The following is a 17,353-nucleotide window of genomic DNA, read 5'->3' as shown; positions in this document are numbered from 1 at the left end:
CACGGAAAATATCACTGAGAAAAGACATGGAAAAATATCCCCTCCCCCCACACCGAAAGATATGGTAAAAATGCTATTCAATTTACGCATAATAAAGCAATGTATCTTTTTCTTAAAGAGAAACCTTTGGTTAAGCCGCTATCCAAATTCTTGTATATTTATCAAAGCCGGATGTACTTTAAAGGGGTGACAGCTAATTATCCGATAATTAAATCGTTGCGAGAAATCTGTAAGTCAAGCCATAGCAGACTGTATATTAAGGGAATGATAGAAAGTTGACAGTTGTTTTTAGACAAGATACAAAATTTATCAAAAATAAAATTATGGTCTTGAACAGAGTGGGGAAGGAAGGATAGAGATTACAAAATTAAAAAAGATAGTCGTTTCCACCTTGTATCGCGAAAACACATCATAGCTGGACCTGGTTAGCGGGGGGAGGGGGGTTTTACCACAAAATATTATATGGTGAACCTGTAAAAAAATTTTATTTTGAAAAAAAAAAATGAAAACAGGACTCACAGTGCCAATTGTGGCAGCCAAGGCTTCAAATTCATAAATAATTTCATATGTTCTATCCATTGTGTTCTGAAGCATTCTGATAATTTAATCGCAGTGCATGCCCGTTATATACGAAATCTCAAGGGTGAATTGTTATGTAACGGTGAAATCATATGTAAGCAGGCCTCTGATTGGCTGAGAAGGAGGATGTATCCAACTCTCTGATTGGCTGAGAAGGAAACATGTGATCTAACTGTTTCCTATTCCAGGACACCTTGACATTCACCCCTAGTATGCACTTGTCCAAAAACAACAATAATAAATAAATCCCTCAGGCCTAAAGATTAAAGAAGCCTTAATGTTTCTTAATTCTCCCCTTCGTGAATCAATAATTTCCCCTAGCGATTATGTAAATCAATTTCACAGGTTAAGCTAACCAAACAAAAATGAATCCATGTTTGTTTCTTAATTCACCCCTTCGTGAATCAATAATTTCCCCTAGCGATTATGTAAATCCACGGAAATTCACTTCCCCCTCGAGTCCCAGATCAATAACATTGTTCCCGTTAGAATTCAATGCGCAGGTGCACCCTTCGACTCCGAGATATTACACATAAAAACAACAAATAAATCGATCTTGGAAAAAGAGGTCATTGAGCGATTACGTAATCTTTCTCCCATAGGGACTCTATGATCATATTGTTTCTTAATTCCCCATGCTCGTGAATCAATAATTCCCCCATCGATTATGTAAATCATCCCTCATGTCATTCGCACGTGGCCAAACCACAACAGATCGATTGACCTTGACACACACACATTAGACTCGATCGATAATCCTTGAATAAATTATGTCCCGTCAGCATTAAACTAAATTGTAGATGGCAGCAGGGGTGAGGGACACGAGTCAATAAGGCCATTCTACTAATGTCGCGGGAGGGCTCATTTGAACGGAAATTAAAAGTTATAGTGACCTTTTTAAGTGACCAAAAACATGGAGAGCAACTAGGCCCCCTCCCACGCTCATTTTTTCCCAAAGTCACCCGTTCAAAATTTTGAGATAGTCATTTTGTTCAGCATGATCGAACAATACAATAACTCTGTCACACAAATTTATTTTTTAAAATAATAAGAAAACTTTAGCGTAAAGAGCGAGGCGTTGGGGAGGGGATAGCCTCCTTTCATATATGGACTAATTTCTGTTCGTTTTAAGTTTTAATATCGCTCCTTACTTTCAGTTAAAAAACTTGTTTTTTTTTATTTAATCCCTTAAAACACCCACTAAGACTTGACATTTCCGTTTAAAAATGCATCTCCTAATGTTTTAGGACCACAGATTATATTCAATGAATCATGGAAACAACAGATGCCTGAAAACTCAGGCATGCTGAATTCTATCGTAAATTTTTTATCAATACGAGGTGCCTCATTTTAGGGCATGCACTCCCTTTCTTTCTATAATTATATAATATATATATATATATATATATATATATATATATATATATATATATATATATATAATATATATATATATATATATATATATATATATATATATATATATATATATATATATATATATATATATATATATATATATATATATATATATATATATATATATATATAATATGGTAGGGTAGGGTATATATAATAGGGTTACTTCAAAATTAAAAGATTTCAAATTTGAAAACGACAAAATATTTATTTTCTTTGGTGTACATGTTATTTAATTTTTTTTTTTTTTTTTTTTAGCTTACTTTTATATCGAAATAGGTCGCTTATTCCTTAGTGTTTACTATCGTGTCTTCTAGGAGCCAGTATGTTACAATACTTTGCAATAATTCGATTATATTATTTTTAGAGATGACCTTATATCAAATGGACATGGTGACTCAAACAATTTCCGCTCTAGGTTGCCAGCATGGAATCCTCATTTTGTAAATGCCAAATCTCTTTCGAAGGTATGATTTTGCTTTCTCCTGAAGTTTTAATTAGCTCTCTCGAACTTTTAATTCTAGAGCTATCCTAGCGAGAAAAATTTGTAGAATAGTTTGGATGATTTTTTAATAATGGCTGGGCAGATAATAGTCATACTTGGACAAATGAAAATTACTCACGACGAGAGCGCCAATTATTGGCCTGTTCTATTAAGAAAGCCTGTCTTCACTTCATTCGTCCCTTTTTTCATTTTATTAACGAATTACATTAACCTCCGATAACTGAAGTGGCATAGGCACTTTTCTTCCTTTACTAAGAAATTATTCTATAAGAAAATAAGAAAAGTTTGAATATTTCTTTTTAGTTAACGAAGGTTGACACCATTCGCAAATAAAGCGTGGAAAGTGGGGAATTAAGTGCAATGCGGCTTTCTTAATAGAACTACTAACAGCTCAATGCAGTACTAAGTCACTTGAGGCCAGAGGCCAGCACAGCTTCCCACGCTCCTCCTCTATCCCAAGCTATTCAAATCATCCCTCTTTTGACCTTCCGAAAAACCTTCAGAAAGTTTCCTTTAAAACCTTTTTTTTTCGATCTCTTCCCGTCTCATTCGATAACGACCTTCTTTTTTGGCCGTATATGGATGGGCGGAAAGGACAATCTTTGATAATCTTTAAAAAAAAACGTAATATCCAGTTTTTATTTAATTTTACATCAGTTGCTCTGGTGTTCTCTCTGAAGTAACTCTAATAGCATCTTTTCCCAATACGGCGTTGAGAAGTGGACATCCCCTTCCATATACGGAATAATTTCTGGTCGTTTTAAGTTTTAATTTCGCTCCTTACTTTCAGTTAAAAAAAAACTTGTTTTTTTTTTAAATTTAATTTCTGAACGTTTTTTTATATAAAGATGGGAAATCCGGCTGGCCCCCCATTATAGAAAAGTCCCTTCCCCCGTGACAATATCCTCCATGGAAAGATCCTCCCACGTAGCCTCCTCCTCTTACCCTCCTCCCCACCAGAAGAAATCCCTCCTGAAAACGTCTGCATACTTCCAAGTAACAAACACTATATGTAAACAATGGACGAAGTTCATAACTTGGAACCCTTCCCCCGGGGACTGTTGGGGATTAAGTCATCCTCAAAGACAGATTTATTTGATTTTCGACAATTTTGAACAAAATGGGTATCTAAAAATTTTGATCGGGTGACTTTGGGAAAAATATGAGCGTGGGAGGGGACCTAGTTGCCCTAGTAATTTTTTTGGTCACTTAAAAAGGGCACTAGAACTTTTAATTTCCCTTCGAATGAGCCCTCTCGCGATATTTTATGACCAATGGATCGATACGATCACTCCTGGGAAAAATAAAAAAAATAAAATAAACACACATCCGTGATCTTTCTTCTGGCAAAAAATGCAAAATTCCACATTTGCAGATAGGAGCTTGAAACCTCTACAGTTGGGTCCTCTGATACTCTGAATATGATGATTTGGTTTTCATTAAGATTCTATTACTTTTAGGGGGAGTTTCCTCCTTTTTCGGAAATAAGGCAAATATTTCCGGCTAGCAACTTTTGATGGGTGGGACTAAACTTGATGAAACTTTAATATTTGAAATCAGCATAAAAATCCGATTCTTTTGATGTATCTACTGGTATCAACATTCCGTTTTTTAGAATTTTGGTTACTATTGAGCCAGGTCGCTTCTTACTTACAGCTCGTTACCCCGAACTGTTTGAAAGAGTAAGATGTTGAGGAGGGGTAAACCCCCACATATACATAACAATTTCTGTTTGTTTTAAGTTTTAATAATGTTTCATACTTTCAGTTGAAGAAACTTGTTTTTTCATTTAATTTCTGATCGTTTTTTAAATAATTTCAGGAAATCTGGCTCCACCTCCACAGAAAGATCAGGGGAGAATCTACAACATTTTCATTGGGGGGGGGGCAAGAGGGGTCTACTTTCGGATATTCAAGGAGCATGGGCTATACAATGTTTTTTTTTCTCCGTATTACTGGGGGGGGGGGGCAACGGCCCCCCCTGACCCTCCCAAAAGACACCCCTGAGAAAGATTCATCCTCACTACAGAAATATTCTCTAGATAATTCAATCTCAGTGATAATTTACCCCACAGAGTTACCTTTAACATGTCCACGTGTAAAAGGGAGTCGGCAAAATAAAAGCAAGACACATAAAAATAATTTCCTGTTGAAATTCTGGCGAATTCCCCCAGTGAAAATTTCCTGTGAAAAGTTTCCTCCCTGGAAACTTACCTCCCGATGGAAAATCTTCCTTGTGGAAAAAAACACAGCATAAAATTTGCCCCCTCCCCCAAAAAATGTATGCATAGTTCCCAATAACAAATACTATACGTATACAAATGGGACATTTTATAATTTTAAGAGCTTTCCATAAGGGCTCTGGGGGGAATTTGTTACCTTCAAAGGTATATTTTTTGGGTTTTTATGCTGAACAGAATGGCTGTCTCAAAATTTTAATCAGACGGAATTGGGAAAAAAGGGGCGTGGGAGGGGGCCTAGTCGTCCTCCAGCATTTTGGTCACTTAAAAGGGCCCTATAACTTTTAATTTCCGTTCGAATGAGCTCTCTCTTGATGTTCTAGGACCACTGGGTTGGTACAATTACCCCTGAAAAAAGAAAATAAACACGCATCCGTGATCTTTCTTCTGGCAAAAAATACAAAGTTGCACACTTTTTTCAGATATGAGGTTGAAACCTATCTAATAGGGTTTTCTGATACGCTGAATCTGACGGTGTGATTTTTATTAAAATTCTTTAACTTGTAGGGGGTATTTCCCCCCTCTTTAAAAATCAGATAAATTTTCTTAGGCTCGTAGCCTTTGATGAGTTTATTTAGAATAGATAGCTCTTTAGAAAGCACTAAAAAAACTGTAGCGTAAAGAGCGAGGTATTGACTTGGGGGTGAACCCCCTCATATAGGCTACGTAATAATTTCTGTTCGTTTTAAGTTTTAATGTTGCTTCTTACTTTCAGTTGAAAAAACTTGTTCTTTTAAAATTTAATTTCTGATCGTTTTTTAAATAATGCTGGGAAATCCCGCGCTCCCTTCATAGAAATGTCCTTTACCCCAAGGAAACATTCTCCACGGAAAGATTCTCCCGTGTAACCCCCTCCTCCAACCTCCTCCCCCCCACCACCATAAAAATCCTTCCTGAAAACGTCTGTATATTTTCCAATAAACAATACTATATGTAAATAATGGGCAAAGTTCATAACTTGTAGCCCTTCCCCTGGGAACTGTGGGGAATTAAGTCATCCTCAAAGACATATTTATTAGATTTTTGACTATGCTGAACAAAATGGCTATCTAAAAATTTTAATTGGGTGACTTCGGGAAAACAATGAGCGTGCGAGGGGGCTAAGTAGCCCTCTAATTTTTTCGGTCACCTAAAAGGGCACTAGAACTTTTAATTTCGGTTCAAATAAGCCTTCTTATGATATTCTAGGACTACTGGATCGATACGATCACCCCTGGGGAAATAAAAAAAAAATTAACAAACCAACAAATAAACACGCATCCGTGATCTTTCTTCTGAGTAAATAAAAAAAAACAAGTTTTTTTAAATGAAAGTAAGGAGCGACATTAAAACTTAAACGAACAGAAATTATTCTGTATATGAAAGGGGCTGTCCCCTCCTCAACGCTTCGCTCTTTACGCTAAAGTTTTTTGTTGTTTTAAGAAATAAAGTTGTGAGACAGAGTCAAACTCTAGCGTAAAGAGCGAGGCGTTGAGAAGGGGACAGCCCCCTTCAAATACGGAATAATTTTTGTCCGTTTTAAGTTTTAATGTTACTCCTTACTTTCAGTAAAACTTGTTTTTTATTTAATTTCTGAACGTTTTTGAATTAATGCAGCTTTGATTTTGGCTCACCGTACATGAATAATTAAAACGAAATTCGCATATTAATTTTACTTTTTTGGCTAAATGGCTTTCTTGAAATTTTGTTCTGACGTGACTTACGAATTAACTTACGTAACGAATTTCTATATTCGTATGTTTTTATTACGTATATTAGGGGTTCATCCCCTAGTCAATACCTCGCTCTTTACGCTAAACTTCGAATTTTGTTCTAATCACAAACTCCTAAATGACAAAGGCCGGTTAATTAGAATAGATAGCTCTTTTGAAAGTACTATAAAAACTTTAGCGTAAAGAGCGAGGTATTGACTAGGGGGCGAACCCCCTCATATACGTAATAATTTCTGTTCATTAAGTTTTAATGTTGTTCCTTATTCTCAGTTGAAAAAACCTTTTTTTTTATTTAATTTTTGATCGTTTTTTAAATAATGTTGGGAAATCCGGCGCCCCTTCATAGAAATGTCCCATCCCCCAAGGAAACATCCTCCATGGAAAGATACTCCCCTGTAATCCCTACTCCGACCCCGACCCCCCACCAGAAAAAAGTTCATCCTGAAAACGCCTGTATACTTCACAATAACCAATACTATATGTAAACAATGGGGAAAGTTTATAACTTGCAGACCTTCCCCCGGGAACTGTGGGGGATTAAGTCATCCTCAAAGTCATATTAATTAGATTTTCGATTATGCTGAACCAAATGGCTATCTCAAAATTTTGATTGGGTGACATTGGGAAAAAATGACCGTGGGAGGGGGACAAGTTGCCCTCCAATTTTTTGGGTCGCTTATAAACACGCATCCGTAATCTTTCTTCTGGTAAAAAATGCAAAATTCCACATTTTTGCAGAAAGGAGCTTGAAAATTCTATAGTAGGGTTTTCTGATACGCTGAATATGACAGTTTGATTTTCATTTAAGTTCTATGACTTTTAGGGGTTGTTTCTCGCTTTTTTCGAAAATAAGGCAAATTTTCTCAGGTGCCTGACTTTTGATGGGTAAGACTGAACTTGATGAAACTTATATATTTGAAATCAGCATACAAATCTGATTCTCTTCATGTATCCGGGAGCCGGGTCGCTCCTTACTTACAGTTCGTTACCACGAACTGTTTGACAAAAAATACAAAATTCCACATTTTTGCAGATAGGAGCTTGAAACTTCTACAGTAGGGCTCTCTAACACGCTGAATTTGATGGTGTGATTTTCGTTAAAGTTGAATGACTTTTAGGGGATGTTTTCCCCTTTTTTCGAAAATAAGGCAAATTTTCTCATGCGCGTAACTTTTGATGGGTAAGACTAAACTTGATTCTTTTGATATATCTATTGGCATCAAAATTCCGTTTTTTTATTGTTTCGGTTACTATTGATCCGGGTGGCTCCTTACTAACAGTTCGTTACCACAAACTGTTTGACGAGCGAAATATCCGAGTTGTTTTACATTTTTCGTCTTTTCTCTCCACTGGCCGCAGTCTCGTTTGTTGTTGTTTTTTTTCATTGAGAATTTTTTCTCTGTTGATTTTTTGTCATGGCTGGCCAGTTCGGCTTAAGATCTTTCATTCGATAATCTTTCATCCTTCGCCCGCAAGAAATGCCCTAGCCATCCAAACCTTTCTCTCAATATAGCCCTGGAAAGTGGAATTGAATCACATTTTCCGTACAGCTTGCTGTTTGAAATGCGGGCAGACAAACGGGTACCCAAAACGATCCGAAGACAATTTCCCTGGAAGCCATCTAACTAATCCTCCTCCGTCCTCCGAATCCTCTGTTTTAATGAAACAAGCCTTATGTGTTCAGTATGTAATTACCGAGTTTAACGTTGTTCAATTTTTAAGCATAAAATCTGTGATTGGCAAAGCAGGGTAAGGATTTAAGGCATAATTTTTTTTTTTTTAATTTAAAAAGACGGAAGTTTGAAATAGAAGTTTTCCTATCTGTAAGTTGAATCTGGTGAAAGATTCAAGGATATAAAATTAGAAAATTAGTGGACAATAGTTGTGAATAAAGACAAGCTTTTCAAACCAATTTCCTGCAACTTCAATTACCCGCTTCTGTAGTACGAGTACGAGTTTAAAAAATAAGAAGAATACATATCGTTCATAAACTTTACTTTTTTTGTTGACAGATGTGACTATGGTGGTTTAAAAAACTTTGCTTTTTATCAGTCATAAACTGTTATGATAAGATTATCCTCCGATTAATAGAAAAAAAAAAAATTACACTTCCTGATGATGTAAGTCTCATTGAATTGTCTCATTGTAAGTCTCACCAAACTGAAATTCGGTGTTGGCTTTAAGTTTTCTCTTGTTTATTCAAATCTATTATCCAAGTTCTACAAGTTATATCAAGGCCACCAGCTTAATTCTAAATAGTTTGGCCACACAAACTAAAAACTTTATAATGGACGAGATAGGGCAATTCTTTTAAGTATCGATAGGCCTTAATGACAGATGTGACAATTGTGGTTCGGGTGCTAAGGTTTCATTGCTCTATGATTCATACCAAATCAATTTAAAGTAATTTGTAAATAATTCATTATGGTAATGTGCCCTTTCCAAAAGAACGCAAGTAGATCCTTTGATATACAAGGAAACGTGAATCTGCTCCTTTTCCGTCAACATTCGTCCCTCAGCCCCCACTGTTAGTGCTTAGATTTGACTAGTGCTTTTTTCATTTGATTTTCAAATCGTATATGAAAATATTTGAAATAAATATTTTTCAGCATAAGCAGATGTGGATGAGCAAGCCCTTTCATTGTCGAACCAGTGTGATCGCATATTTATCAAGTTTTGTGATGCTTTTGCAGGAGTGTTCATTCCTGAAGCATTCAGGAATGAATGCACATAGAACTTCAGCCTACAGAGTGGTAGCGGGTGGTATAGGCATATATACTCCATTGTATACTGCGTAATTGCTGGTTGTTTTAGGTTTCATTTAAAACATTAATTTAAGAAGACAAGTTTTTATGAACTGCAAAAATTTTTTTAATTTCTTTTCCTTTTTTGTATAAATTTTAGGGGAGATGACGTTCTCCACCCTCTGCCTATTCTCCATGCTCTTTATATTAAGTTCTAACTTCTGTATTACACTGCTTCGAGAATAAAGGCTCAATTAGCTGTATTTGCTTTACGGGAGGAATAGAATTGCTCCTTTTTGTGTGTTTGTTTTTGGGGGGAGGGGACATATGAAATGGGGCCTATGTTCAGATCTTTGTTTGTAACCATCTTTTCTTGACTAAAAAAAATCTACATTTACGCTTTTGAGAAGATTATCTATAATAAAAGCATAAAATAAGATAATGGGCTAATCGGGTGTTACGATCATGCAGATATTATCCCCAGGTGCATGCAAAAGAATGTATACGATAATATATTTGATTCTTTTGATTCTTTCATGATATTTGATTCATACGATAGAATTATTTCTAGTGATTTGAAGCGTTAAGTCACTTAAATTCCAATTTAAATTTAGTTCAAATGTCTTCTTAATTAAGAAAAAAACTGTTGTCTGTCCATTTTGAATATCATGTTGAGGATTATATCAAACCGTAGGGAGGGAATCGCCTCCCAAATCTTCTAGACTTTGCACTTAAGCTTAGCTTTTTATAGCAATGCCTTGAAAATTAGAATCATCCGCTGAAAATCGTACTCTCTAAAACATTTTAATGGGGGTTGGATTTGAAATACCAAAAAATAATTTTTCATGTTGCGGTGCTTAAAATTCTAAAAAAAGAAATTCACATGGCAAATATTTTGCCTCAGTTATCCCCCCTCGAATTCTTTAACCTTTGTGTAGGTAACGATAAAAATGCGGTATTAATTTCGCACTAAAAGTATTTCTGCAATAAGAGGGAATACTACACCCTTAGTATTCATAGTGTCGTTTACTCTGCATATACTCTTCGAAATGAAGGAACCTTATAGAGGAGGGGGTGAATCCTCTCTATATTGATCTGAAGAATCCATTACAAAAAGTTGGGAACTGTGGCCCTAAGATGCACTTTTTAAGGTTTCAGATACCCCTCTCCACAAAAATTCTAAATGACTCCTCCCAACGTTAGATGCTCAGCTTTACAATAGTATGTACCCGTTGGGACTGCATATACGCCCTAGGTTCTATATGACAACCGTTCATTTTGTATGCACTGCATAATTTTTTTTTTGCATCGCAAAACGGTGAAAATAGGCACTTTCTCAAGACACGATCTAAAACTTAAAAGCTGTTTATGTAGCCTTCTGGTGATTTTAAACCGAGCGGCCAGCTTAGATTTTTCGCTTTATAGCATTTGGCCTTAGAACTTAGGTGGCAGAAATCGGCAGTTTTCAGAGGCACGATTTTTTTTATTATTTAAAAGTATGCCCTAGATATTGGGAATGTCCAGTCGAATGAGAAATTCTCCCGATATTCTGCAATCACTGCTTAGGCTGATGCAATCACTCCCAGGGAAAAAGAGTGCAAAAAATCAACGTGTAACCGTGACCAATTCTTCCGAAAAGTGCGAAATTTCGTATTTTAGGCAATTGAAACCACTAGTGCAAGGCTCTTGGTCTTGACGAGATTAACGGTTTAATTTTCATCAAGGCTCCTCCGCTTTATGGGGCTTCACCCGCTCATTTTAAAATTATGCAAATTTCCTTATGCTGCTAGCTGTTAATGGGTAACTTTAAATGTAATGAATTTCACATATAAAGATATAAAAAAATTCCCATGAAAAAGATTAGGTCCATAAAAAACGAACATAAATTAATTTAAAATTTTTTTTCCACAAAGCAGAGTTTTTCAAAAAAGCTAAAAGTTCCATTAAACCAAAAATTAGCAGAAATAAAGTCAAATAATCTTCCAATCGTAAAATTTTCTACAAATCACCATCAATAAATAAATGAAACCTAAAAACGGATATAAATTACAATAAATAACCGAGTCAAACTCAAAACAAGCAAAAATAAACATGAGTAGGCTTGACAACTCCCATGCCTTCCCAAAACCAGAAGATTCTTTGCACTTCACTGAATAAAAAAGAAATGACCGTGTATTGTCAGTTTAACACACATAGTTATATTTATTCCTTAATGCCTTAATAATTTTTTATTTATTAAAGTAAAAAAAAGTGAAAATGCTCTTTATGTATTTTATTTTCAGGTGGTCTCCAATTCAAAAACAAAGTTAGAACTAATTTTGGCTCTTTACCGTCGGCTCTTTATCGTTGGCTCTTTACCGATTAAACGTCGGTAATAATTGTCGGCAAAATGAAGCCAAAGCTATTCATCTCATATAGACTTAAAACTTACAGAGCGTGTGAGAGGGCATGAAAGACCTCAACGGAGACGAAGTATTTTCAGGTTGTAGGCAACACCGATCACGTATTTTGTCCAGATAAACAAATATTGACTGGAATTTCTTTGCAGTCCCAATTTTCTTTTCAGAAACAGTTTTGTTCAGCAGCAGCAAAACTGAAAAAAAAAACTTTTCAAATATTCGTACAATTAACCCATAACAAAACTATATCAATTGAAAACCGATCATACGTTTAAAATATTTCCCAAAAGAGCTTATCAATAAAAGCAAAGAGAAATCTCCAAACCTAAAACTCAAGAAGAAATAAGTTCATATAATCTATGCTTTTAAGGAACAGGAATTAAAATGGATGAATAAATGACACCTGATATAAACATGAATTAAAATAAATAACCATATCAAAGATAGAAATAAGAGATACTGCAATGGATAAATAGATGAAACTTAAGCTAAAAAGAATTAACACAGACAGGAGTTGAGCCACTATCTCCTGAATCCCGCTGAAGGATATTTTTGTCCGTTTTAGGTTTTAATTTTGCTTAGAAAAAAATACCTAAAAAAATTGCTTTAAAACAAATTTGCTTTTGAAAAAAAAATTATTAACTATAGGTAAAATAGATTAAATGTTTTGCAATGAAAAAAAGAGCAATGACACTTTCCCCGACGACTCTTCGTATTAATATTAAAAACCAATGACACTTTGTCTGAAGACAAAAAATTAACAACAGGACTTTGAGCAATGATCAGAGAATTTTGGCGGCGCAAACAAAAATAAGAATAAAATTGTTTGGCAACTTCCTTTAATTTTTTTTTACAGGGCTTAACATAATTTGGGTAAAATCTTTTGAGAAGCTTTACTCCAATATGCCTGTGCATTTGTGCAGAAGATATTATAAAAGGATTTTTGATTTTTTCTAACTAAATGATTGTTTAGTCCTAAAGATTTATTGTTTAGTCCTTGTACTAGGTAGAAAATATCATAGTTCATCAAAGTATTACATATCTTCATTGTTTTTTTGTAGACTGGCGTTCCTGGGGAAGAGTGGCGACGTCAAATTGAAGCAAGAAGACGTATGATTGCCAAACGTCGTGAACGAAGACGTCTTACACTATTTGGCAAAGCCGAAGTAGCTGATGCTTGCATGCAAACATCAAGACCTTCTTCGTCGGTAATAATGACTTATTTCATATACTGGCTTGATTACCTACATTTTGGTTTAAAGTAATCCAACATAATCAAGTCCTAATCCTTTTTAATTAGCCGCTGTCAATGTCAAACTGAAACTCTTATGCATTATAATGAAGCAACTAATGTTATCATGGTTGGAGCGATAGCTGCAACCTAGTAAGGAAAGAACTACGGCTCATAGTAAAAAAAAACGTTTAAAAAATTGGAAAATAAGAAAAAATTGTCATTTTTAGCTGATTCACAAAGGGTAACTATTATCTAAATTAGTCTTAATAGTAAAATTTTATTCTGAAAACAAATTTAAAGGAATTTCAAAAAATGGCCCAAAACCCTAAAAAGGAGCCCCCCAAGTTAATATATTATTAACTTATAAACTCCATATTATAAACATATAAACCCCAAGCTAAATATATTATTGATTAAACAAATTGATCCCTTTACCAGGAATTCTTGAGGTTTAAAATTTACTGTATTTTGTTTCATTTTGCATGCAATTTATTTGCTCTTTTCATTTGAGAGTTTTTTTTCCTGAAAGCATCTAAAAATAAACTTATTCCTACGAAAAAAAAATCCTGAAATATACTCCTTGTCACCCACTGATATTTTGGCGTTCGCCCCCCCCTGGGAAAATTTTCTGCCAGCGCCCTTGGATATCACATTGAATGATTGCTACCTGATTCCCTGGGGTTCGTTCTTTCTATAGACTGAAAAACAAGTTACTGGGTCGAAAAAATGCTACGGTTGACGTCAATAGAATAAACCAGTGGAAATAAAGCGCGCATCTTAACTTGAAAATAGAGGACAGTGATCTTTCTTTTCTTCTTCGGTTCATTGGAGAAGAGCATAGATGACTCTGCATCTGTCTTTTCTACACCGACAAAATTACCAGGGTTCTGTCTCCTTTTCTTCAATTACATAGATATTGATATTTATTTAGTCTAGTGTTACCGATGAAAGCCTACAAGCTAGAGAAAATTTACCCGATTTTTAAAAAAGGGAGAAACACCTCCTAATAGTAAATTAATCTTAATGAAAATCACACTGTTAGATTCAGCATACCAGAGAACCCTACTGTAGAGGTTTCAATGTCCTATTTGCAAAAATGTGGAATTTTGTATTTTTTGTCAGAAGAAAGATTATGAATGCGTGTTTATTTGATTTTTTTTTCTTTCCCCCAGGGGTGACCGTATCGAACCAAGGGTCCAAGAAAATCAGGAGAGGGCTCATCTGAACGTAATTTAAAATTTTTATTGGCCTTTTTAATGACCTAAAAGATTGGAGGGCAACAAGGCCCCTTCCCACGCCCCTTTTTCCCCAAAATAGTTTGATCCAAATTTTTAGTTATCCTTTTTGTTCAGCATAGTTGAAAAGTCCCTAAACTATGCCTTTGGAGAGAACATGCCCCCCGGCTCTAGGGGATAGGTCTTTAAGCAATAAAACTTTGCCCATTATTTACAAATAGGCCTAGTAGGCTATTTGCTATTGCGAAGTATACATACATTTTTCGGAGGAAGGGGGATTTTGTGCTTGGAGTGATTTTCCATGAGGCTAATTTTCTATGTTAAGCGATACTTCGGGGGTTGAACTTTCCAGAGAAAATTTTAGACTGGAAGGATTTCACAGAATTCCTATACGAAATTCTTCTTAATTGTCTTATTTCTCTTTGCCTACTCAATTTTGCATGTGGAGATGTTCCAGGGATATTGTCCGGGGAAAATTTTCAGTGTGTTTGGAATTCCTAGAAATAATTTCCAAGGCAGTGGGTATTTCCGGAGTGATCGGAAAATGATTAAAACTTCAACTGAAAGTATTTTCAATTGTCAAATGAAAGCATGCTAAGAAGAATTTTTCAGGCTGCATCTCCTGATAGAAATTTTACGCGAAAGGATTTTCAGTGAGGATGGAATTGTCTGGGATGAATTTTACGGGGGTGTTTTTTACGTGTGAGGAACTTTCCTCGGAGGAATTTCCCCTGAGGGGAGGGAATTTTTCATTGAGAGAAATTAATAAAAAAACAAGTTTTTTCAACTAAAAGTAAGGAGCAACATTAAAACTTCAAACAAACGGAAATTATTACGTATATGAGGGGGGTTGCTCTCCCTCAGCACCTCACTCATTACGCTTAAGTTTGAATTCTGTCCCAATTCTTTAAGAACTGCTCCTAAAACACTCTGTTCGTTTAATTAGAACAATAAGAAGCTTTTTTTTAAGTGCTAAAAACTTTAGCGCAAAGAGCGAGGTGTTGAGGAAGAGCAACTCCCCTCATATACATAATAATTTCTATTCGTTTTAAGTTTTAATGTTGGTCCTTACTTTCAGTTGAATCAAGTTGAGTATATTAAACGCTTCATGCTGTATGGATGAATCCGGAAATAAATTCCACCAACTGTTCCTACTTGATGCTTATAGATTAGCTTATAAATTAAACTATTAATTCAGAAGCAATTAGTAAAGCATACAGATTTCATATGAGGTTTAATTCGATTAATTCATTTTTCTTAGGAAATTGTTCAGCTTCCAGAATTGGACTTGAGGCACGAAAACGAGAAAAACCTTGTAACAAGACCCCTATCAAGTGACAGAAGGAATCACAAGGTGAGTTTTAGGGTAGGATATTCTTTCAGGACAAAACGAGATACCAAAGGTGCCAGAAAGTAAATCCGTCTGATATGCCTCAAGCCAAAACTACTATCTTCCAGCTATGCTTTTCTTTCTGAACAGAAGGTGCTCAGAAGTTAAATTGGTAGTTATCTGTTATAGCAACAACACTCAAGAAGTGAAGTTAGGTTAGTGCTAATGAAATATACCTAAGCATGATGAAAATAAAATACTTTAGTAACAAAATTATGGAAAATACAATAGAGAATTATGGATATCAGGACCCCCAGAACGCATTATATAAATGGTTTCTAATCTAACCTAACCAAACCAAAATACCACCTAAAATATTTAATAAAAATATACCAACAATTTAGTCTATATTCCCTCTTTTGCGCTAAGCTGAAAAAAACTACAGAGAGAAACCGGTTCTTTTTAAGCAAGAACTTGAGATATATAAGAACTTGCTATAACAGATAAGTACCGTTAAATGGATTAACACCATAAAACCAACAGCCTAACAATTTTAAAAAGAAGATACATTGATAGTTTGGATAATAATGAATCAATTAATTAATCTAAAATTTTTCATGTGTTCTAGTGTTTGTTCTTGTATTTATGTATGTCTTTTCATTTAGTTTTAAGTACATTTTAAGTAGCATTCAGTCAATTTGACTTCCGAAAAATATTCAATATTAATTTTCATTTTTTATGTATTTTTGGGTATGAATCTTTAGTTTGTAGGAAATTTTCCAGTAAACATGAAAATTTAAGAAGTACAATTATTCAATTTGGTTTCGGGACAACTCTTTTGATCCTACCTTTAAAGGAATCAGCTGGAAGGTTTACAGGGATGACACCTGGAGGCAGACTTCCTGATTGTGTGAAATATCTATATTCAAATGGTGTAAAATGTTCAAAAATTAGGCAGGGGCTGTTAAGTGCGAGGAGTTAAATCAAACAGTAGATCTAGAATATTGTCACAAATTATCTTATGATCACTTCTGCATTTCAAAGGTGAGGGATCGTTTTTATTTTATTTACATTTTCAACGAAACTTGATATAACACAAGTTTTACTACTGATGTCGGTCACTGTATATGTGACCGAAATATCTGGTATTTTTTGTGAATTATCTATACACTGTCTATTAAAAAGGATTTTATCCCTATTTTGAACTTTTATTTTATCGAAACTTGATATGTTTCGGTTTATTCGCGAAATTCGATTTTATGATCTGTGTAGCCTATTAATTACTGGTATAGCTCAGCAAAAACTGATAGGTTGACAAGTTTATGGTTTCTTTACACAGGTTGTAGCAAATCCATCCCTGTTTTTTTTTTTTTTTTTTTATTATTCTCAGGTTCTATTCAAAATTTGTTGTGCTTACAATAATAAATTAGTCTAACAGTTTTTATTTGGTATTCACAGCTATAGAAGTGTAGATAATTGTAATATAATTATAACTTCGAACGTTACTTTTTCAAGTTTTTTTCAGATTTTTTTTTTCTCTTCACTAATCACACTTTTTTCGCAGAAAATGGCTAGAACAATTTTTCTGGCAAAGCAGCTAGGCTTCAGTTGCATACCCAGCAAAGATATACTATGTTTAGAACTCTGAAAAGCCAGAGCTCTTGAGTAAATTGTCATGGCTTGTTCATTTTACTGTTCATTTACATTTTCCAGTTCAGGAAAAAATCATTCATGAGTTTGAATTTTTTAGTATAAATCTGTTACCGAGAATAAAGACCTATCCAGCAGTGTCCAAGACGTCCGGTGCACAAACATAGTCAGTCTCTTAGTTCACCTCATGGTAGAGGCACCTATACATGCCTAATAGTGCTACGAGACTCATGCAGTCAGAATCACGAAGCGTTTAATATTGAAGCAACAGGCAGAAGAATTAATTTACCATATGGTCGAACGCAAG

General features: G+C 34.9%; 1 protein-coding gene across 1 annotated transcript in view; it reads left to right on the top strand.

The window, feature by feature from the left end:
- The window catches only part of LOC148955595 (uncharacterized), a 60,033-nt gene that overhangs the window by 10,379 nt on the left and 32,301 nt on the right, over positions 1-17,353 (top strand). The window contains exons 2-4 of the mRNA XM_089107721.1: positions 2,366-2,465; positions 12,659-12,805; positions 15,328-15,420. Of these exons, the coding sequence (XP_088963847.1) occupies positions 2,366-2,465; positions 12,659-12,805; positions 15,328-15,420 (340 nt within the window). The remainder of the gene's footprint in view (positions 1-2,365; positions 2,466-12,658; positions 12,806-15,327; positions 15,421-17,353) is intronic.

This window comes from Artemia sp. Qi Xiang Cuo, chromosome 2, assembly GCF_049724085.1.
Source record: "Artemia sp. Qi Xiang Cuo chromosome 2, ASM4972408v1, whole genome shotgun sequence".
Lineage (NCBI taxonomy): Eukaryota > Metazoa > Arthropoda > Branchiopoda > Anostraca > Artemiidae > Artemia > Artemia sp. Qi Xiang Cuo.
This window is presented reverse-complemented; position numbering and strand designations above follow the sequence as displayed.